The sequence below is a fragment of the Adiantum capillus-veneris genome, chromosome 28 (genome assembly GCF_014529385.1).
Source record: "Adiantum capillus-veneris isolate H3 chromosome 28, ASM1452938v2, whole genome shotgun sequence".
In the NCBI taxonomy this organism is placed as follows: domain Eukaryota; kingdom Viridiplantae; phylum Streptophyta; class Polypodiopsida; order Polypodiales; family Pteridaceae; genus Adiantum; species Adiantum capillus-veneris.
The window spans coordinates 111,127,331-111,151,216 of record NC_140958.1 but is presented as its reverse complement, the minus strand read 5'-3'; the positions used below and the strand labels follow the sequence as shown (position 1 = coordinate 111,151,216).

The following is a 23,886-nucleotide window of genomic DNA, read 5'->3' as shown; positions in this document are numbered from 1 at the left end:
AGGAAAAGGGTAAGAGTGATCGCCGATGAGAGGCGCACTCTAACTAGAACATTCAAGGGATTAGTTGGCTAAGCATGGGCGCCCAAGTGTGAATGGGGTGAGCTCATATAAAAGTCAACTAAACCTAAAATTCACTCATTCTCTCATTTGTGCAATTGAAGAGTGCTCTTGCTCCATCTCCATCTTCTTCTTCTTCATCTCCTTGTGTGTGTGTGTATGTGTGAGAGAGTGAGAGAGGGAGAGAGAGAGGGAGTGTGTGTGCGATTGAGCATTACGAAGGCACGATGGCGGCGAAGCGTGGCGTAGCGGCGTCTCCCTCTTCTTCGCGGCGAGGAATCCTCCACGAAGCAAGCGTAGAGCGGTGAGTGACACACCAACGCCATCATTGAATCATTGAGCTTACTAGTTTAGGCTTGTTATGTGCTTGGAGCCATTTGTGGCTCGCACGCGGTGTATCGGCAAGTTCTTTGCATTGACACGTGCGACATACGCGCACATTTTTGGCGCCGTTGTCGGGGATTGCCATACACTAAGCTTGAATGGCACTCTGTGCTTCTTTTGTGGTGCAATTTCTATTGTAGGAAAGGTAAGGAAGGAGGGTGTGTGTGTTGAGAAGAGGGATTTGGTGTTATACTGTGTTTTTTTTTTTGTTAATGGAGTTTTCAAAGGTACTGTGTTTATTCTCTGTGTATTAAGGTTGTTAGTTTTCTTTGTTAATGGAGTACCTCCCACTTAAAGGCGACTGTGCCTTTAAGCAAGGGAACCTAGTCTAAAGACTACAAAAGGTGAGAGAAAACCGCTCTCAACCGATGCCCACTGGCTGGCTGTGATCGTGTGCATCCGGCTGTCCTGCTCCCGTGTAAGTCCATACACCACCAGACGTACCGCACACGTACTGCAAGTATGTACGCAATACCTGCATATGTCCCTCGTGCACTATGCCATCATCAGTCAACAAACGACTGACAACCCCAACTGCAAATGCTCCCACTGCAGCTGCGATATCCGGTCTCAAGATCAACATCTCATACATGAGACCACCGAATGCCGATGCAATGCTAGCGGGCCCTGCTAGCTCTACGGAGCATGCATCAACATATATATCCCTGGCAATAGGCATCTCTAACTGACAAGGCGTGTCAGCCACATGCATCTCCTGACTGTCCACAAAAGACGCATCAACCTGTCGTGCAACCTTAGAGCAAACCAGCTGCTCTAGGTGTCTGCTGGAAGACATATCCTGCACAACTATATCCCCATGCTCATTGTCGAGCATAGAAAGGAATGACTGCATAATCGCTGACATCTCAGCCTCCTCTGCAATCATCCACTGCAAACATGACCACTCAATCTGCTGTGACTCACTAGATCTCTCATGCTCTAACTCCGTATGCATAGACTCTTGCACAACGTCCTCCTGTCGTGACTCACTAGAGCAAGACTGCTCTACCTGTCTATCCTGCATAGAAGTATCTCACACAACTGACTCTCTGCTTTGCTTAGTCACTAGCAAAGCATGTATGTCTGACTCTATCACCTCTCTGTGTGACTGCTCAAGTCGTGCCCCAACTGTGTGCACAACGAGCTCACTACTCTGCACTCCATGCAAAGTACCCTGCAACCCATGAGCAAAAGAGACTCACCTGCTCTCTCGCTCTCTACCTGGCTGCGTGATCACAGAGACAACACCATCTCTCCCGTGATCCACATGCAATGGGTAACCTGTACCACTCCTGGCACCTCTCGCAATCACTAGCGAACCCAAATGCATCACAAAATCTCGCTCTCGTAGCGAAATCTGACATCCACTATCCCGTAACTGTCTGACTGAGATCAAATCCCGCCTCAGATCTGGCACATAACGCACATGACGCAGGGTAAATGTCATACCAATGGACAAGGACAAACATACGTCTCCTGCACCCTCAATGTCATACACAACACCATCAGCCATGTGCACACAACCAAATCTCCCACTAGAAAACGTGCTAAACCACTCACGATGCGACGTGACATGGAAAGTAGCATCTGAATCTAGTAACCAATGTGAAGACAATGTGCAATCCGATATGCAATCCGTAGACATAAGATCGTCTGAAGACAAGCTAGATGTAAATGTGACATCGCCGTCACAATCATACTCAGTAACCACCGTACTGATCTCACTAGCATCTGTCATGCCCAAATCTGCATCACGCATCTGTCGCCTCCGTTGTCTCAAACGCGTGAAACATCGACGCCTAATGTGCCCTCTATGTCCACAATGCCAACATGTCAAGTCTCTATGCCGTCGAGACTTGCGTGTGGGATCAATCTCTCCCATGGACATAGAAGTGGGACTAGACTTCCCTGTAAACATGGATGTCACGTACATAGCATGTAAACTCTGCCATAAAGCATGAGTTATGTTCCTTCCAAGCAACAAAATCTACACCATCAAACTGTGTCAGACCATAACGCTGGAAGTCAAATGAAAAATCAGCCATAATGCTCACAAAAGAGCAACCAACAATGAGTAGCAAATGTCAACCAAATCAGCCCTAAACTGGCTCGAATCGCATAACCAAAAGTCTGCAAATATGGCTGTAAGATATGGCTGCAAATCAGCCCCAAAACAGCCCCAAAATTCAGCTCTTAAATAGCTGCATAAACAAGTCACAAATGTGTCCCAAATCAGCCTACAACTGAGCCATACATGGACACCTGCAAAGAGGAAACAATGGCTGAAAATTCAGCACCCAAATAAGCCCTCAAACCTGTCTGTAAACTTGTAAACCTGTAGTTGAAACCTGCTGAAAAACCTCAAGCCATTAGTGCTCGAATCCGGCTACCTAGCTTGTAGCCACACAAGCATACATCACAATACTCACTCCTGTGAGTGTGCCAAGATAACTGTACGCCTGTAAAACCCGTGAGCTAATCACCAAGTCCACACTGTGCGGTATTGATGCATACACACGCACAAATCTCCCACCTGCAGAGAACATCGCACGCAAATGCTGAGTGCAACCCGCAATCTCTACCTAGATCGCATAAATGATACGCATAAAACTCTTGGGAAAATTTCGCCAGAGTTTCGTCAATAAAACGGCCACAAAACCAGTAACCAAACTGACTGCACGCTCAAAACCATGAGCAACCAAAGCGCATCAAACCGTACTCCAAATGCATGCACCAAATCTCCACACTTTGCATACATCGTTGCAAACACCTACAAATCTAGTACACAAATATCTGCTCTACCTGTGACTGCCAAAAAACATGCTCGAGGCATACATTGCCGAGCTCAAAATGCAATCACATTAGTCTCCCTGAGCATCAAACCACATAAGGCATACATTGTATCGTCCCACCTGTGAGGAAACCTGCAGCAAATATCACTCTCACATCTAAGAGCAAAACCATGTGTGGAATCTTCGACACACAATAAACAACTGCTGCTGCAAAAAATTCAGCGTTCAGAATTTTAAAATTCTGATATGACGAGCGCGTCCGGAGCGTGCCAAAACCCCAAGGTAGACTCCTGGATCACATGTATCTAAGTCCGGGTGTGAAAGCTATGCCAAAAACCTCCGTTTCGACCCAAAAACGCAGCATAAACTGCCAAAAGAGGGCTGAAAAATGCAGCTCCTCAACCGTAGCTCGAATGAAGTTTTTGATGGCTCGAATGGCTTCGAAAGGGGGGTAAAACGTCAGGACACCTGCTGGAAACGCTCTCGAAAAGCTGAATTTGCCGATGCCGAAGTCGAAACCGTGTTTGCACTCTTGAAAGTGCGCACGCGCGGACGCGATTTCGGGAATGAAACTGGCTCTCCGCTGTCGTCGTGACTGTGCACACACGCGCTCCCTCCGCACCTACGCTCTGATACCAATTGAAGGGGATCGGGGAGCACCACAGACGGAGAGTGAGAGAGAGAGAGAAGGAGACACACGACACACAGATATGGGTGGGGAGACTCAAAGAGTGAGCAACCCCCTATACACTTATGCTATGTATAAGGTATACAAGTCAGTGGGCGCCCAGACTCTGGGCGGCCGGGCAAGGCACAGACGCCTATACCCCAACACTCACTTATTGTACGCCTGCACATGCTGTCTTTGAGCTTTCACAATGTTGTTTTTCTTCTGCTACAAGTACTCCTATAGTGGATCCCGATGCTGCACTTTTTTATTCCGAGGGTGGAATCTACATAAGGAAGGGGGGCATATTAACCATCGGCATCCACTTCTAGTAGTCATGGGTTGAGCTTGTCGGTCCAATAGGAAAAGGGTAAGAGTGATCGCCGATGAGAGGCGCACTCTAACTGGAACAGTCAAGGGTTAGTTGGCTAAGCATGGGCGCCCAAGTGTGAATGAGCGAGCTCATATAAAAGTCACCTAAACCTAAAAATCACTCATTCTCTCATTTGTGCAATTGAAGAGTGCTCTTGATCCATCTCCATCTTCTTCTTCATCTCCTTGTGTGTGTGTGTGTGTATGCATGTGTGTGTATTTGTGTGTGTGTGTGTGTGTGTGTGTGTGTGTGTGTGTGTGTGTGTGTGTGTGTGTGAGAGAGAGAGAGAGAGAGAGAGAGAGAGCATTGTGACGGCACGGCGGTGGCGAGCGGTTGAGCGCGGTACGACGATAGCTCCCTCTTCTTCGCGGCGAGGAATCCTCCACGAAGGTGGGCGTAGGGCAATGAGTGACACACCCTTGCTCTCTTGAGCTTGCTAGATTAATCTGGTTGTGTGCTTGCAGCCATTTGTGGCTTGCACACAGTGTACGGCAAGTCCCTTGCTTTGACACGTACGACAGATGCGCCCACTCATGTAGATTCCTTGGATTAGGCCATGCTTTTATTACCTCCACTTTTGATGGATCCATACAGATACCATCTTGAGAGATAATGTGACCTAAATATTGAATCTCTTGTAGAAAAAAATCACTTTTCTTTTGATTAATGAAAAGCTTACTCTCTCTCACAACTTGAAAGATTACCTGATGGTGTCACTTGTACTCCTCAAGAGAATTTGAGTGGCTTGAAGATTTTTTTCCATTGTGAGTTTGAATGCGGCTGGAGCATTTTTTAGGCCAAAACTTGTAACTTATCAAATAGATCTTCTAGCTCTGGCATGAAAAATCTTTTTTTAATAGTGATCCTATTTAGTGCTCTATAGTCGACACACATGTGATATGTGCCATCTTTCTTTTGCACTAAATGTTATCCTTGCATATTCTTTCAGTAAAGTGTTATAGAACCTTAGTAGTTTACTTTTCAGTTTGTAATCAGTGAAGAGCTTTGTGCCTCTTCATTCTTCCAATAGTTGGCCTCACACCTGATGGTAGCGGATTGTAAGAGATGAAGATGATGAATGAAAGACTATGGCTATGAAGATTATGTGTTTCTCTGTGTATTCTGTCTTCAGTTTCCATTCAGTACCCTGATTCTGTTTCGAACCTGCACAGGTACTGAAACTGTTCTGAATCTGTAATGAGATGATGCACTGCCTTAATGGTTGATTTATTTGTTATTCCCACTCCCCTATGCCTCAATAACACTTGGCAATCCTGCTGATCGTGGAGCAAACCTTGATCAAAGCCTTAATGGGCAATGGGGTCTAGTTGGGGCATATGGGGTTGTGAACCTGAAGATTTCTTGCAAGCATTCTCCAATTGGAAGTCAGAGGAGGAAGATCAGGAGGAAAGTGGAAAATTAAGGAGTAGAAACCCTAGTTCTATTCAGGGCGTTTTAAAAAGTTAGGCGTTTTTCAGCAAATGGGGTGTTTTCCTGATGTTTTCAGGGGCGTTTTTGCAACTTGATGGCAGTTTTAAGCAATGCAGGGTGTTTTCCTGACAATATGCAAGAAATTCAGGTAGTTTCCTGACAATTTCAAGCAGTTTTAGGTAGTTTGCAGGAAATTCAGGCAGTTTCTTGATGACAGTTTCAGGCAATTTCCCAGACAGTTTGCAGGAAATTTATGTTTAATGCAATGTAATGCTGATTCTTGGAGTATGGGTATATTAATTGTCTCTTTTTCTTTAATGTCTACTCAATGGCAAAGAAGAAGAAGAAGAAGCAATGTCTTATTTGTCAAAAGCATGGCCATTCCATCAAGAAATGTCCTTATATGTATACGCTTTGTCAAAAGAAAGAGGTATGTGTGAAGTATTGCATGCCAAAACTATGTAAGAGCCTCTATCGCATCATAAAATCTTTCCAGGATGCATTAAGTTATGAGGACTTTGCTGAAGCTAAAGAGGATTCGGAAGAATTCTCTGATTTTCTTGATGAAGCATGAGAATGGCATAAATGTCGTAATGGCAAGAGAAGGAAGTCATGCTCTAGTGAACGACGGATCCGAATGTTGCAAGTAGCGGCTAAGAATGTAATTGAGCAGTATGAAGATGATTTTGTGGACAATGCAAGCGATGATGATGATTCTCAATGGTGTTTTCAACAACCTTTTTCTGTTTCCAACCTGAAACAGCCTCAAGTTGTTGGTTTTCAGTTACCAACAGTTTTTCAGGCACCTATAGTTTCAAAACCTCATATTTCAAAGCCTGAATCTGATTTGTCAGCACTTGAAGTTTTCCAACCTGATTTTGATGTCCTTGAATATGGGATCAAAGCTGTAGATACTCAGATTATTGAAGAGAAGAAGTTGGTTCAAGAAGGAGATGTTGTTCAGTGCAAGGGAGATGAAGTCCAAAAGATGATGAAGGAAGGAGGAGGAAGCCAGGAGTAGCTTGTGAGCCAAAGGAGCTAGGAGGACTGCCAGCTATCCCCAAACCTCACATCAAAGAGACTCACCTCTTTGCAGGAAGAGAACACAAGTTATCCAAAAGAAGAATTGATGATTGAAAAGAAGTGAATCCAAGTGGGGGTGAGCAAGGGAAGCCACCAATATCCCATACAAACCCATATGCCAACATTGGACATCAATCTTGAAGAGGTTGAAATTCAGAGAGACATCAGATTATCGTATATTAAAGTGGAGGAGATGAATATACATGAAGACATAAAGTGTGTCGATGATGAGGATGACGTGATGAATCAGTTTTTGATGTATCTTGATGAAGATTATTCCACAGGTGACAGCTTGAAAGTGTTTGCGTTGATGGAGAAGAGTTTTTTGGTGTTTTGAAGACTGAAAGCCAATTTTCAAGAGCGAATATGAATTATTCAGGTTGTGAAGACAAGAATCTTCAATTTCAGGTCCCTGAATTACAAGTTTTGATACTGAAGGTTCTCGATTTGCAGAGTTTCAGAATTCAGGTCCCTGATCCGCAAAAAACTGATTTGCAAAGGAGTTCAGTACCTGAATTTGTTGAATATCAAAGTCTTGCTATTTCTCAAGCGGAGATGATCAACAATCTCTCATTAAAGTTGGAGAATGAGAGGCATTCAAGTATGGTTGTGGCAAATGAAGCGGTTTCCAAAATCAGGCAACTTCAGGAAGAGGAGGCATCATTGATGGTGAAGATTTCTTAGAATATGGAGTCTTCTTCAAACCTTGATGTTGTGGAAGGTATCTTGAATGATGATGTTGTCTTAGATGATCTTTATGATATTGGTGCTTTTATAAATTCAGTCAAGGAGATTGGAAGTCCACCTTTTTCCAAGGAAGTTCAGTTTCCTAATGGTATTCTCAAGGCTTTGTATTCCTTATGTGGTCATGAGCCTGATGTCAATGTTGTGAATGGTGTTTATGATGCTAAGGAGATGGTTTTGAAAGTTCTTGATGATGATCAAGTGGGTTTTCTTGGAGATTGTTCTATCTTTGTCTGTGATGTTGTCAATGAAGGAGATATGATGCGTAATATGTGCTTTATGCAAGAAGAGAGGAAGTGGAAGGAAATTCAGGGGACACAAGTCAAAAGTTGTCAGTTTCAGGGAGATATCAGTGATTGGAGAGATTTGCTACTAGAAAATGGATTTCTTTATGTTTTCGAGGGAGAATATGTGCAAGCCAACTTGGTGGTGTCTTTTATGTGAGAAGGAGATTTCAACCTTTTGTTTTCAAGCCTTGAATCAAATCATGAAGAAGCAGATCAGTTTGGATGTTTCTTGAATCAAGATTTTCAGGAAAATCAATTGTTTTGGCATATTGAGTATAAATCAGGTCTTCGAGTATTGCATCTACATGCAAAGATATTGGAGATGTTCAAGAGGTGTCTAAAGGTTGCAAAGTTTGCATCCTATCTTGAATCTTTGTTCAATCTTCTTGAGGGGAAAACTGAACCTAAACAAAAATATGAACCTAAACAGGAACCTAAATTGGAATCTAAATCTGAACCTGCTATACTGGACCTGAATGTGTACCTGAATCTAAATTTGGATCTGAACCTGACCCTGAATCTGAACTTGTTACTGAACCTGAACCAGAACCTGAATGTGTACTTGAATCTGAAAATGGACTGGAAAACGTGAAATTACTTGAAGAAGAGGAAAGTTTACTGATTTGTAGAAGAGATTTGAAGCGGGATGCAGGAAGCAAAGATCAATTTGCTTATTTTTTTCCTGACATGAGTCAAGAAGATCATGAAAATCTTGTTTTTGAGGATGTGGAGTCGAGAGTTGAATCTAATCTTCTTCCACAGGTGTTGGAGATGCTAAAGAAGCAATGTTTGATGGTTTGCAAGGTGTTTTTTCATATTGAACCGTTTGTATCTCATTTGAATTGAAACCTGATCTATTTGAAAGTTTATCTACTACAAATTGGTAGTTAACATTGATTGTGGAGATGTTTTTGAAGTATGTGATGATGGTTACTGAGCTTAAAGTTGCAGATGCTTCAAATCTTGAAGTGTCGAAAGTGGTGAAGCTCAGTTTTTCATATTTCTTGAATTTTGAGATTGCAAATCAAATCTTGCAGATGGGAGATGTTGGTTTTGATGATTCAATAACATCAATTTTATATTGTTTGGATCGTATTTTGCAAGATAATGATCAGGAGATGAATGTTTTGGACTTGATTTGGCAAAATGATTGTGGAGTTCAAAGGGATTTGATGTTTTGGATGTTTTTCTTGCTAAAGTTGCAGACTTTGATGAGTGGAGTGATTGAGTTGCAAAGCGAGGACTCTTTTGAGTCTAATTTACCGAGAATGATGAATGTTGAGGAGGAGATGTTTGTGGAGAATTTGGATCAATTTTTCCATGGTTCTTGGAAGCAGTTTGTTTACTTGAGAAGATGTTTTGGGGATATATTTGCTGATTTTCAGATTTGCAAAGGGATGCAAAATTCAAGAATGCAGAATTCAGTCATGCAGAATTCAGTACTGCACATTTCAAGAATGTAGATTTCAGGGATGCAGAGTATCCTGAACCTGAATTTGACTATTTTTATTGAATTTTGATTGAGTGAAAACTTGATCATTGGACTATGGTTCTACCAGTTTGTTTTTTATTAGCTCTTATGGATGATGATTTACTTGATGGGTTCCCAACCCTAGCATGTTGCCAATAAATGGTGCACTTGTAAATCACTCTTGATGGTGAGGTGGTGCACAATGTTTAGGGATATCAATGTAATCTTTTGGGGGGAAAAAGGGCGGTGTCTAATGGCCTTAAGGTATGTAGTTGTATATCTTGGATTTAGTTCCAGGCACTATACTTTGCCTACTTTTGAGGAGTTAGCACCGAGTTTTTGGAACAAGGGATGTGTGGGATTCGAGTCCAAAGTTTTTGCTCGGAAAAACTTTTTGCCGTGAAAAACTTTTTGCCATCAGGCTGTGCCAAGTGTTATCCTTGCATATTCTTTCAGTAAAGTGTTATTGAATCTTAGTAGTTAACTTTTCAGTTTGTAATTAGTGAACAGCTTTATGCCTCTTCATTCTTCCTAGTAGTTGGCCTCGCACCTGATGGTAGCGCATTGTAAGAGATGAAGATGATGAATGAAAGACTATGGCTATGAAGATTCTGTGTTTCTCTGTGTATTCTATCTTCAGTTTCTATTCAGTACCCTAATTCTACTTGCACAGGTATGAAACTGTTCTGAATCTATAATGAGATGATGCACTGCGTTAATGGTTGATTTAGTGGTTATTCCCACTCCCCTATGCCTCAATAACACTAAAAGTATTGGTGAACAGAATGGAGAGGAGCTAGGTCTCACCATCCCTTTTTCCACCAATTCATGCACTTGCCTCATGATCTCTTCTTGTTGAGCTTGTGAAACTCAATAAGGAGGTTTATTAGGTGGTGAGCTTCCTAGTAGAAGCTCTATTGCATGGTCATCATCCCCTCATTTTGGAGGTAGCTCACTAGGGATGTCATCAATGAAAACATCTTCGAATCCATTTAGAAAATTAGACAACTCTGATTTCTCTTGATTCCCTTTATTGCTACTTGTGAAAACATTAGAATTATTTACAGATTCTCTAACAAAAATCATATAAGCAAAAAAATAGAGCTTTTCATTAATTGACTTATCAAAAGCAAGCGTATTTACCAGGGATATGGTATTATTCGACTCATTAGCATCTACGTACATGCTCTTTTCCCTGTAGGTGAAATAGATTCTTCTTTCAGGGAACTTCATATTGGCAACCATGCTGTTGAACCATGGTGCCCCTAGGATAACATCGTCATGTAGAGAGGAGAGTTAAAAAAAAAAGTATTCTTTGTTGACGTAGCTTTGGACATGAAGCCTCAACTTCCCAATCAAGGGAGTAATGGAGGCTTGCTGTCCCTTGAAAGCTGCATCGGTAGTTACAATATCTCCCATCTCAAAAGCTTGAATGCCCAACTTAGTGGCCAACTCTATTGATATGAAGTTGTGAGTAGAGCCAGGGTCAAAGAGAATAAGGGCATCATGCTCCCTTACTTTTCCCCAAGCATAGGAGAGGGATGAACCTTTGCAATGAGTATCCTCTTTTGGAGCTTCAACCATGGAAGCTCTAGGAGTGTCATTGCGTACATTTCTTTCGGGGCAAGAACGATAACCATGCTCCCCACACTTAAAGAAATTATGGTCTTTATGAAAGGCCTCTAATTCTTCGGGAGAGAGCTTATTTTTACCTTTGTAATCTCCTTTGTCCTTGGCCTTGTTGTTGTTAGTGTTGGTGTTGCCTTGGGAAGAGTTTTGAGCATTGCTCTTCCCTTTAGCTTCATTTCGATCCTTGTTTTCCATGGGCTTGAAAGTTCTTCTCGCCCCTTGTTGGAAATTGATCCTTAAAGCAACCATAGTATGGTGGATGACTTCGGTGATAGTGCTGGGCCATTGTGGGTTGACATACTCTGCCATTTCTTCAGGTAATACCGTACAAAGTTGCTTTGTTTGGCAAAGTCTATCCTTTGAAAGATTGTAGCTTTGAGATGTAAATCCCAAAACTTCTCTACATATTTGTGGATAGACTCGTTGAAGAGCAGGGTCAAGCTCCACCATTCGATAAGCACTTTGTCCTTTGCATCGTTTGAAAGGAATTACTTCATGATGGAAACTCGTAGAGTTTTCCATGTCTTTGGGGCCTCGCCATTACCACGAAGGCTAGCCCACCATTGACGGGCGGATTTCTGGAAGTGCAGAGCTACATGGTGTAGCTTAGAGGACTCCGGGAAGCCCTCATCTCCAAAGGATGCATCAAATTGCTGCATGAAGGCCAATATTTTGTCGGTGGCACCAAATGTGCCATCATAGGTGAGAAAAGAGATACTCTTTCCTCCCTCTTTGAACTTCTTGAGCTTTTGGGACCTTCGCCATGCAGGGTAAGTTTTGCGATGTCCTCTCCTCTTGTATTCTCTAGGAGAATAACTATTGCTTTCATCGGAGGAGGAGGAAGGTGAAGAAAAAGGGGAAGAGGGTGACCTCTTTCTTGCCTTTTTCTTCCTTTGTTTCCTCTCTTTTTTTTGGGAGTGATGAGGAGAAGGACTATGGGTTGACCATTTCGACTTGGGAGGATTTGGCAATAGTCTAGACTGCCATCTTCATGGAGCCTCATCTTTAGAGGAACTTAGGGATTCACTTCTTTCTCCATCTTTGGATTCTACTCTCTTATGGAAGAAAGGCTCCTTCTGGGAGTCTCATCAAGAGGCCTCCTAAACTCTCTCTCCTCTTGGAGAGGAAGAGAAATCCCATAAGCACAAAGTTGTTGGGTAACTTCGGCTTGCAAAGTAGGGTTGCCCATAACTTGATGTTGTTATGAGCGCGTATAGAGCTAGAAGAGAGCAAGAGGAGGTGCTCACGATGTACAAGAACTTGGACTTGATGATAAGCTTAATATTGATTATGAGACTTGATACTTTATTAACTAGCTAGATACAAGACTTGGATTACATGACTTGAGTACAAGACAAGGCTTGATTGCAAGGACAAGACTTAAACATAAGAACTAGAAGAGGGATTTCCTCATAGGAGTCTCACAACTGGTGTTGGCAAGACTGAGGGGCTTGTGGCCCAAGACCCCTATTTATACTAGTGCTTGAGGAGGTTAGGACTTTCTACGTTTTTCTTGAGCAGGTTAGAATCTTCTAGAACCTTCTTGATCCTTCTAGTTCTTCTAGAACCTTCTAAATTCTTCTTCAACTTTCTAGAGCTTTCCAAAAACTTCTAGATTCTTCCGAAATCTTCTCCATGCTTCTAGAAACTTCTAGAATCGCCTTGTTACTTTTTAAAACCTTCTAGAATCTTCTAGATCCTTCTAAATTCTTCTAGAGCCTTCTAGTATTGATGTAGGCGATGACACAGGCAATGATGCAGGCAACGACTGACTCTCAAGCATCCATGACATTACCCCCCCCCTCTAGTGACGAGTTCCACGAGGAGCAGTGGTGTTCCTTGACTAGGGCTTCCATGGATGCTGTTGATGGAACTATTGGACTTTGAGAGATGCATGCTGAAGATTGTGTGATGGTTCCCAGGTTTGTTCACTGACATCATAGCCTTTCCAATGCACTAAGTACTGTAACCTGCCATGCAAAACTCGAGAATCTAGGACTTTCTTGGCCTCATATTCGTCATGTCCTTGAATCTCAACCGAAGGAGGTGGTTGTAGGGCTCTTCTTGGGATCTTAGGTGTGTGACAAGGTTCTAGGACTAAGACATGAAAGACCGGATGGATTTTCATGGATGAGGGCAATCAGAGTCGATAGGTGACTGCATTGACTTGACGGATCATTTTAAACGGCCCAAGCCTTTGATAATCAAGCTTTTGATAGGGACGAGATGAACGCAGATGACGCAGGAGGAGCCACACTCTATTTGTTTCTTTGTATTTTGGATACTGCATGCGATGGAGATCTACACTTTCCTTATACTTGGATTGAGCTTCTTTGATATGAATTGTAAGTTCTTTGTGAATTGCAGATAATTGTTGTGTAAGATGAATAGCAGTTGGATTCTTGACTTGATGGTGTCTGTGGATATCCTGTTTGGGATGTTGACCATGATTAGCAAAGAATGGAGTGTGATGGGTGGAGGCATGAAAACTGTTGTTATAGGAGAATTCTGCTAGTGGTAGGAGCTCGACCCAATTATCCTGGTGATAATTGATAGTACAACGGAGATACCGTTTCAAAACTTAATTTACTCTCTCTGTTTGTCCATCACTTTGTGGGTGATTGGCTGAGGATAGGTTGATTTGTACAGTGAGTAGCTTGAATAAGCTTTTCAAAAGCTAGAGATGAATTGTGGGCCTCGATCAAAAACTATGTCATTCGGTAATCCGTGATAATGATAGATATGCTGTAGAAAGAGTTTGGCCGTACCTTTGTTGGTGATGGTTTTAATGGTTGGAATGAAGTGTGCCATTTTTGTAAACCGATCCATGACTACTAAAATGGAGTCAAATCCTTGTGACAAGGGTAGCTCTACAATGAAATCCATGGAGATGGATGACCATGGTTTGCTTGGAATGGGCAAGGGATGGAGTAACCCATGAGGACGATGACGAGGGGCCTTTGATCTATTGCAAGTGTCACAAGTGCCTACATACTCCTTGACAAGCTTCCACATTTGAGGCCACCAAAAGTCACGGGAGAGAAGCTCAATTGTCTTATTAACCCCAAAATGCCCTGCTCTGATGGAACATCATGCCGTTGCTGACGTACCTCCAAGCGTGTTGGTCCTGGCGGAATATAAAGAAGACCCTTATAGTATATTAGTCCTTCAATTTCTTGAAAGTCCTCATTAACCTCTTGTCCTTGTAGTTGTTGTCTAACATTCTGAGCAAGTGGGTCTTTGGCAATTTGCGTCTTCACCTTAGAAAGAAAAGTAGAATCTTCAGGAGCTTGGCTCATGGTGGCGTTTAGCTTAAGCTGCTCAGGTTTCAAAATCACTGACTCTTGTTGATCAAATGCTGCGTCGCCTTCTCTAGGTGCAAGGTAGGATCTTCTTGATAAGGCATCTGGCTTACCTTGTTGACGGCCAGGTCTATAAGAGATAAGAAAATCAAACCTTGATAGGATAGCACTTCACCTGGCTTGGCAACAATTCAAGACGCGGGATGCCATGAAGTATCCCAAATTCTTGTGATCTGTATAGACAGTGATCTTATGAGGAGCTCCTTCAAGTAGGTGACGCCAAGTGTCGAAGGAGTTGATGATTGCTAAGAGCTCTTTGTCATGGATTTCATAATTGATTGCTGCAGCTAAGAACTTGAGGGAATGAAAATCCACTGGATGTACTCAACCATCCTCTCCTACTTGGGATAGAATAGCACTAAGGGCAAAATCTCAAGCGTCAGTTTCTAGGATGAAAGGCTTTGTAGGATCCGCGTGAATTAGATGGGTGTGGTTGTGAAAGCTTGCTTGAGAGTTTGAAATGCTTTCGCGGCCTTTGAGTCCCAGACAAACTTATTATGGCCTGTCAACCTTGTGACTGCTGTAACCACCTTGGAGTATCCCTGTATAAAGATATGATAAAAATTTGCAAATTCGAGGAAACATTGAACATCTCTTACGGAGGTGGGTGTCTCCCAATCAAGGATGGTTTGAACCTTCTTTGGATCCATGGAGATTCCCGTTTCAAAAATTACATAACCAAGAAATTCCACCTTAGATTGATGAAAAGAGCACTTCTCCAACTTTGCATATAACCCTGATGCACGAAGCTTTTCAAGCACTAATTGTACATGGTGCTCATGCTCTTTTTGATCCTTGGAAAATATCAAGATATCATCCAAATATATTACCACAAAATAATCCAAATACTCCCAAAAGATATCGTTCATTAAATGTTGAAAAACAGTTGGGGCATTTGTGAGGCCAAAGGGCATGACGGTATATTCAAAGTGGCCATACCTTGTGCAAAAGGCTGTCTTCCATTTGTCACCTTCTTTGACTTTGACTAGGTTGTAAGCACCACGAAGGTCTATTTTTGTAAATATTCTTGCCTTGCCAAGGCTCTCAGGAAGCTCTAGGATCAAGGGAAGGGGATAGCGATTCTTGACGGTGATCTTGTTTAGGCCCCTATAATCCACACACATCCAGAGAGTTCCGTCCTTCTTTTTTACAAAGAGTATTGGAGCTCCTGCTGGGGACTTTGAATGCCGTATGGACCCCTTAGTAAGATTCTCATCAATATTTTTTTGTAATTCTACCAATTCATCTTGAGATAGCTTGTATATTGGGCCAAAAGGGGGTTGGGTTCCCTCTTGAAGCTCTATAGCACAATCATAGGGTCGATGCTCCGGTAAGAGATCTGCATTCTTCTTCTCAAAAACATCATTGTAATCTTGATATTGACGTGGCAATGCCTCCATGATTTTTGTTCTATATTGCAATAAGGTGGTGCTCGCACGAGCATAGTGATCGGTAAGAGGTAGCTATCCAAAACTAAGGGCCCCTCATTAGAGAATAGGTGCCAGACACTGTATGCATGGTGACGTGCAAGATGGTTTGCACGATTTGTGGGTAGCTGATGATCATATGCATGATTTTGTAGTCGATGATGAGGTGACATCACTAGTGCAAAGCAAGTTAGTGATCGAGTTGGGACCCAACAGTACATGGGCGAGCCAAGAGGGAGAAATTTATTAATAAAAGATATCAAATATACAGTCATAAGTAATAGAAATTGTCGGATCTCCTATGCACGGGAGGAACTTTGTGCATAAGAGAATGAAGAGAGTGGTTCTTTCAGGTGAGAGTAGTCCAACGTAGCATGTAAATAATACTGAAAGAGATCTCACCTCCTTTGTTTCGATGGAGATCGTCAAGGGAGAGAGAGAGAGAGAGAGAGAGAGAGAGAGAGAGAGAGAGAGAGAGAGAGAGAGAGAGAGAGAGAGAGAGAGAGAGAGAGACCTTCCTAAACTCTATAATCAGAGTTCTTCTTGTGCATGTATCTTTTGGAAAGCGTGGGCACCAAAGACTAACGCTTCACAAGTTCATAATTGTGCGCGTCTGTCACACGTGTCAATGCAAGGAACTTGCCGATACACTGTGTGCGAGCCACAAATGGCTCCAAGCATGCAACTAGCCTAAACTAGTAAGCTCAAAGATGACGATGGTGTGTCACTCACTGCTCTACGCTTGCAGTCGTGGAGGATTCCTCGCCGCGAAGAAGAAGGAGCCGCCGTTACGCCGCGCTCAACCGCCTCGCCGCCGTCGTGCCGCCGCAATGCTCGATCACACTCTCTCTCTCTCACGCACACACACACACACACACACAAGGAGATGAAGAAGAAGAAGAAGAAGAAGAAGATGGAGATGGAGCAAGAGCACTCTTCAATTGCACAAATGAGAGAATGAGTGAATTTTAGGTTTAGTTGACTTTTATATGAGCTCGCCCCATTCACACTTGGGTGCCCATGCTTAGCCAACTAATCCCTTGAATGTTCCAGTTAGAGTGCGCTTCTCATCGGCGATCACTCTTACCCTTTTCCTATTGGACCGACAAGCCCGATACCTGACTCTACCAAATAAATAACACAGCGTCTGTTGTAGGTGATAGGAATTGTGCGTGAGGGTTAACATGCCCCCCTTTCTAATGTAGATTCTGTCCTCGGAAGTTATTGAGTTGAAGCTCGTTCGTTGAGGTGGAAGATCATTTGAGATGAATGTCCTTAGACTCCTTCAGTCACTGCAAAATCAAACAACATTGGCACATTAATTGCATTCTCATAAACAACTAAAAAGCATATGCAGTTGTAAGCAGACAATTTGATTGGTAATAGAATTTTAAACCATTTGTCAGCAATAAACATTAAACTGCAATATAATCAAACGAATAAACAGTTGTAAAGGTAAAAAATTAAACAAGTTTGGGGTTGCTAATTTAACGGTCGAGAGGCACTAACGATCGACTATTAATACCATGGGCAACCTTCTTGATTTTCTCTGGTCAATTAAGTTGTTGAATCACGATAGCCAAGTAATTCATGTCCGAGGGCTGAGTAGAGGCTATACCTAGAAGACCTTGTAGTTAAGCTATGATAAAAGGAATTGCTTATGAAATCATCGCCTGACTTATTTCCTCTTCTTTGACCCCCAAAAGTCTTTTCACAGTGATTCAATTTTGATGTGTGTGCTTATTTTGTATGCCTTGGATTTTTTGCTTTTCAAGGAAAGGCGCCCACACTGGGAACCTCTAGGGCTCTAGTACCATAGGCGATATATGTGAGTGAAGTACCAAATCAAGCTGAGATTTCTCTTTCAGCTTAAGATTTTACATTGTGGCACTTTGATTTTTTTGTTTGTTCGTTTTCAGCTTAAGATTTTACATTGTGGCACTTAAGATTTTTTACATTGTGGCACTTTGATTTTTTTGTTTGTTCGTTTTCAGCATTTTAATTTTGTAACTTTGGGGGGTCATATAACACTGTTACCCTCCCAAGCTCATCACATTAGTAAACTCCCTTTATAATACTTAAGCTAAAGGTCAATAGGGACTAAGCCCACTAGAAAGCCCTGGTACATTTCACACAATGCTGCCTAAATCGGATTAAGAACCTAAGTAACGTTTGATAATTAGGAAGGCATTCCCCATGGTATTAAGAGAAGATCTCTAACACCTAGATTGGTCAAACTAGCTTAGTCGGACTGCTTGATTTTTAAACCTAGTCAAGTGATTATGACAAAAATTTACATTGAATTTAATGCTTGGTACTAAGCAAATGTACTGAATATTATGCTACCAATCACAATTAAAGCAGACAAACATGGATGCAAAAAGATAAGGGGCAATGCTAATGGACAAGAAACACTTGTTTGCATTGATAATTGCACTCGATTTGAAGAGTGAGTGGAGATAAAGATTCCATGAGGTTCCAAATCCTAACCACAGCAACGCGTTCTTGTACACACGAGGAAACACAAAGAATACCTCTAGGAGGCACATCAGTGGGAAGAAATAACTTCGTTGATCACTAAACTCTAAAACAGAAACACTCCTATTGTACTAATCCTACCTACCCTCCATTACTCGAGTGATGAGGATCAAAGGTGTTTAATGACATAGGTCTTTCTTTCAGTGTATCGGATGTGAATGTGTAGGTCTGGGTCTATGTTTTACCTTTATTGTGCATACTCGTTTGCTAATTGCTCTTGCTCTTTATTATTTTTGTTTTTTTTTTGTGAGTATAAGGATTTATATATACATTCCCTAAGATTGGGAGATTGAGAGGTCGGGGAGGAAGGTTGAGAGGGAAACAAGTGAATGATGGATGTTAGCAAACACTCCCCCCTTCCTTGGGTAGATCATACCTTTTGGAATGATGTCGTCACCTTTTGGAACCAATTGTTCTAAGTTGTTATTGGTGAAGGCTTTAACCAATAGTTGTTATTGGTGAAGGCTTTAACCAATAGTTTTCGACCTCCCTATGTGTTTCATCTAGTTGCAAGGGTGGTAAGGTACTCTCCCATGATCTTATTTGCAACGTTGTTGTAGATGGTGAATATACAACGGGAGATGCAAACTCTTTCTTGCTTGTATGGATATGTACAATGGTAGGTGGAGGTTGTGTCGAAGCTTCTACTTTCGTATAGGAATTACATGAAGAGCGAGAAGCTTCATTTGAGTTCCCTGTTCTTGAGCTAGGTGGAACAAATCGTTCTTTCTTTGGTACCCAAACTAGCTCTGGAGCGGGTGTGTAGCATTCCGTGATATTTTCCTTTCCACGATTTTCAATTCATTTTGGAGCCACATGATTGAGCTCACATGGGCCCGGTGACAAGTAAGAGCACAATTTACGTTTTGGCCCCCAGATTTGATCATTTCCTTTATAGTAGCCTTGGGCTTCCAATAGTTTTTTAGGAATCCAACGCAACTTTTCTTTACATTTCTTGGGGTGAATGGGACGTCTCTTACCAGGCTCTTGTCTTTTAGCATTGGCTATGGTTGCTAAAGAAGCTTTAGGGACCCACTTACATGTTTTCTTTTTTATATGAGAATGAGTCTTGTCAGAAGCTATATGCATTGCTTGTAGCTTATTTAAGGGCACGGGCATTTCATCCCCCTCAAGTGTTACCCAGGTCGTCCCCTTGTTTCCCCAAGTGTCTATGGTTGCTGCTAGGTGGACCCAATCCACATTGTCGGACTTAGTCATCCTAGGTAGTACATCCATATAAGGAGAATCTTCCCCAACATCAGTGTCCGCTTTACACGTGTAACAATACTGCAATGGGGCCGAGTGAACTGTGGTGTCAGATCTATGATCAATTATGAACCTGTTTCCTAGAGGATGTGCTCAACCAGTCACAAGATCCACTCGAATGATAGAATCTTGGAACTGCAAGTAGACATGGTTTTTAGACCAGTCATGCACCATTTTTGCTTCCCTCATGAAAGGACGTCCTAAGATCATCTCCGATGCCATAGTGTGTTTGGAGAAATCCATAACAATGAAGGTAATCCTTATTTTATGTCCAAAGACGTTGATCTTGAGATCTTCTAGCATCCAAATAGGTTTAACAATAGACCCATTGGCCATCTTCACTACTATGGTTGTGGTCGCAAGATGAGGTCTTCCCATAGTTTCCCACCAATTTTTAGTCATAATGCTAACCCCAGTGCCACCATCAAGGATTCCCATCACAGTTAATCCCTTAGTAGTGATTGGTATAGTCGCATTGGATTCATCACCCTCAAAGTATTGTCCCAACTTGTTAACAGGTATTTCTATAACAACGTTCTCATCTAGGTTGGGTTGTGGATCTAAGTGTTCCTCCTCTATTTGTATCTCCCCAGGTCCATCCATCTGTGCAAATTGTGGTAGCCCAAACTTTAGTTCTCCATTGAGGAAGGCTCGAAGAGCTGAGACTAGCTGAGGGTCTTTATATAGTTTGGACATAATGGTGGTTTTAACTTCTGAAGACATGAAATCCATCAATTTGGCAATGTTTAACGGCACCTTTTGGACTTCAGTCCTTGACCTGGGGAAGATGGGATCTCCATTTCTTCGATAAGATCAAGTAGTCCCTCTGTAAACATTCTTTCCATCAAGAAGTGAGTACGCCCACTTTCCCATGACTTTAAGTCACTTTCTTCTTGGATGACACTAGGTATGGCTAAGGGTCTATGGACTTGGTGAGGTTGTTGTTGCGTAGGGAACACGGTGTCTGTAATTTGGATCTGCCTAGGTGTTGGTTCTAGATCCCTTTGGGTATCTTCTACCAAACTCCTTAATTGCTTGACTCGCTTAATCTCCTGCATAGGGTTTGGATAAGTTCCTATCTTCTTCTTGGATCCTGGCCATTGTGGCTCATGAAGATCTTCCTTGTTGGTTTCTATCTTACTGGTCATTTTGGTCTCCATGGTTTCACCTGAATCAGAATTCTCTTCAGCGTCGTTCATATATACGGGGTCGTACCAGTCCCTGTGTTGGTCTTTGAACTGGGGTCTGACTTCGCTGCTTTTTGCGATCTCTTCCTTCGTGTTTTCTTCTTTTTCTGAGAATGGGCACTTGATGCCGTGTCTCTTCCTTGAAGAATATAATTTTGTTTTTGGAGCATCGATCATGTCAGTACGTTTACTGGTACCCCAAGTGTACTTTGTGATGGCTCCTCGGTAACTTCAATCAAGTTTAATGGCGTGATCTTCGGTGCATTTGGATTATTTGGACATTGGGCAATCTTATGATCTATGCCACATCAATTACACATGAGTATCGGCATTGTAGACGTGCTCGCTTGATTGGTTTGCATTAGTGTGGTATTCTTTTGTAGCCTAATAGGACACTCGACTACACGATGTGGACCTCCACACTCATAGCATTGAAGAGGTGGTCTCTTAGCAATGTAATTAATATTTTGGCCTCTTGCCGCAAGAGCAGCTACTTGATATACAGGTTTGACTTGTCCCCAATAGTCCTCCATGTAGTATTGTGGACTTTCTTCAAGCACATCCATCCCATAGGCAATATTAGGGTCCATATCTTCCTCATAGCCTTCCAAACAAGCAATAGATGACTCACAACCCACTTGATTCACTGAAGTGATTCTCGGATGTGGTGGTTGCGGTCCTAGCACCAGAGGTGGTAAGGGTGTTGTTTGAACAACATTTTGGGCCCTAGGGACCATGTGTTGTGCTGTTTGTTCAAGAGGTGGGGCCGGCATCAATGCAGGCACTCGAGGTGTGTCTTTCCATGCTAAGGTTGGTCTATTGGTCATTGCGCATTTGAATACTATGCAATCTTTACCTTGATGACCATACCTCCCACATGCATTGCAATTCCCATTAAATTTTACGATGAACGTAGGGCATTCACTGGTACTATGCGGACCATAGCAAACTGAGCACCATTGTTGCCCTCTTCTTGGTTATATATGATTGTTTTGCAGAGCACGATTGTCTCTAAGACTTTATTGAATGGCCTTGGTGAGATATGCTAAAGTCATCTCAGATATCTTTGGCTCCTTAGCAATAGGCTTTAGGGTCATTGGCTGATGCCTTGATGCTTGCGAGCTAATATATTTAGGCTCAACAAACACTCTTTCTCCTTGAATCATTAAATTGTCCTCCAATTGGATTGCATTGGTGGTGACTGCTTCCCAAGTGGTGATACCTCTAATGACTAGGCCATTGTAAATATCCTCATGTCGTAATCACCTAATGAATCTATCAAGCAATTGATTCTTATTAAGCGCTCATTTGGATTACAACGAGAATTCAAATGCTTCAAGCGACTAATAAAGTCTCTCACCGACTCTCCTTCCTCTCATTGGGCTTTCTAGAGCTGAGAGGCTACACCCCAAAGCACTCCCTCTCGTATGTCTTCTTTTAAGGATAGTCTCCTAAGAGTAGGGTAAATCATTTTTTCTTTTACCCTTAGGGTTCTATACCAATCCCATGCCTTCCCACTTAAGGTTAGGCTTAAAGCATTACTCTTATGCAGGTCATTGTGTTCTCCTAGAGAATCGCATATTTGTTCAAACACTTTCGATATGCTTTCTCACATCCCCATCTCCACTAAATTTTTGTGTTAGCTTGGCTATTTGTACTGCCTTACTTCTAGGCTCTCTATCAGGCATGTTACGCATATTCTCAGCAATAGATCGACCAATAGCTTGAGCAAATGTTGCCAAGTCACCTAAGTGAGCAGGCACTGTGGGTGGAGGTGCTCCAGAGACTACATGCGGAGAAGGTATTGGCATTGGGCTTGGAGCATAGGAAGCCCTTGGGTTCGACGTTTTGGTACGGTGTTGTGCCATGTGGTGGCCCAAAGTTCATATGTGTGACCCTAGGCATAGCAGACGTCGGATGTGACATGCTAATGCTAGCTAGTATGGTCCCATGGAAATAAGAACTTGGGTGTTGTGGTTGTGGAGCATAGGTTTTTGAAACAATGGGAGGAGTAGGTGCTACATGAGAACAAGGACCCATGGGTGTATACGATTGGTACACACTTGTAGGTACTGTTGCAGGCATTGAGCTACCATGTAGCGGTGCTTTACTAACAAATGAAGTCCATGGCGTGTTTCTCGGCATGCCCATCATTGGGGTAGGCATGGTAGCCGTGGTGTCATCAAGGGAAAGATGAGCTAGACTTGGAAAGGTAAAGCTATCACTTGTGGGCTTAGATTTGCACTGAGACCTCGGGAGAAACAACATATGGAGGATCCATCGGACTTACTGAGGGAGTCTCCATTTGCGATAAGGTCGGTTGTTTAGCCTTCTTTGTATCCAAGAATCTCATGAGACCCGTTGAAGGCATGTTGATCCCCTTGTTCTATCTCTCTAACTCAATGACCCTATGAATGACCTCACAAACTCTTTGTTGTTGATCCTCCACACTAGTAGCACCCATTGTGGATTGTAGGACATCTAACCAACCCACGTGATAGGTGTGACCTGTGTATAGGTCGGTTAGAGTTTCTGTTTGTAGTTCGTACTCCCAGTTCTCATTTAGGAACGCTCCATTTAAACTTGAGGTGCTAGGGGTGTCCTTTGAACTAGATGCAATGTTGCTTTCTAGGGGTTGGCCCTTAGTGGTTGCTAAGTCAGGAGCACTCGATTGCTCTCCTAGCAAAGATATTGACATAGGAGCTTTTGCTTTTAACTCTCTTCGTTGCTCCTCCTTGCGTAAGCTCTCGATTTCCTTTTCCCTTGCTGCAAGAATATACCGCTCAACCTCTTGCACTTAGGCAAGGCTTCTAACATCGGGTAATATGACCTCAGAGGGGAATAGTTCTGAAGAGTTAGGGGGTGCAGTGAATGGAGTATCCACGTGCACATTCTCTAAGGGCATAGGGTCTACGTTGGTCATGAATGGAGAATTTACTTCCCTACCCCCCTCATTTACATCATTAGCTCCATGTTCGGAGCGAGTGGTTCTACTAAAGGTTTCCTTCAAGCGACTAAGCACGCCCGGCCCGGACCGCGGGCCCATGGCATGCATGTCTTGGCTTGAGCTATCGGAATTAGGCATTGGGAAACCCTCCATGACGTCGTATTTCAGAGGAAGAGTCACCAGCCGCTATGTTCGGGTCTTGGTTTGTATTACCTTAGGTCCCTGTTGAGGGCCCAGAACC

At 42.6% G+C, this 23,886-nt stretch overlaps 1 protein-coding gene across 2 annotated transcripts in view; it reads left to right on the top strand.

Moving 5' to 3' along the window:
* The window catches only part of LOC147421099 (uncharacterized), a 55,648-nt gene that overhangs the window by 19,131 nt on the left and 12,631 nt on the right, over positions 1 to 23,886 (top strand). Inside the window, exon 2 of one of the 2 annotated variants that reach the window (XM_086505149.1) lies at positions 9,018 to 9,838. The exons of the other annotated variant lie outside the window; for it this stretch is intronic. Within the exon in view, the coding sequence (XP_086361275.1) occupies positions 9,018 to 9,281 (264 nt within the window). The 3' untranslated portion in view covers positions 9,282 to 9,838. Of the gene's footprint in view, positions 1 to 9,017; positions 9,839 to 23,886 lie in introns of those variants that run through there. 2 annotated transcript variants of the gene reach the window in all.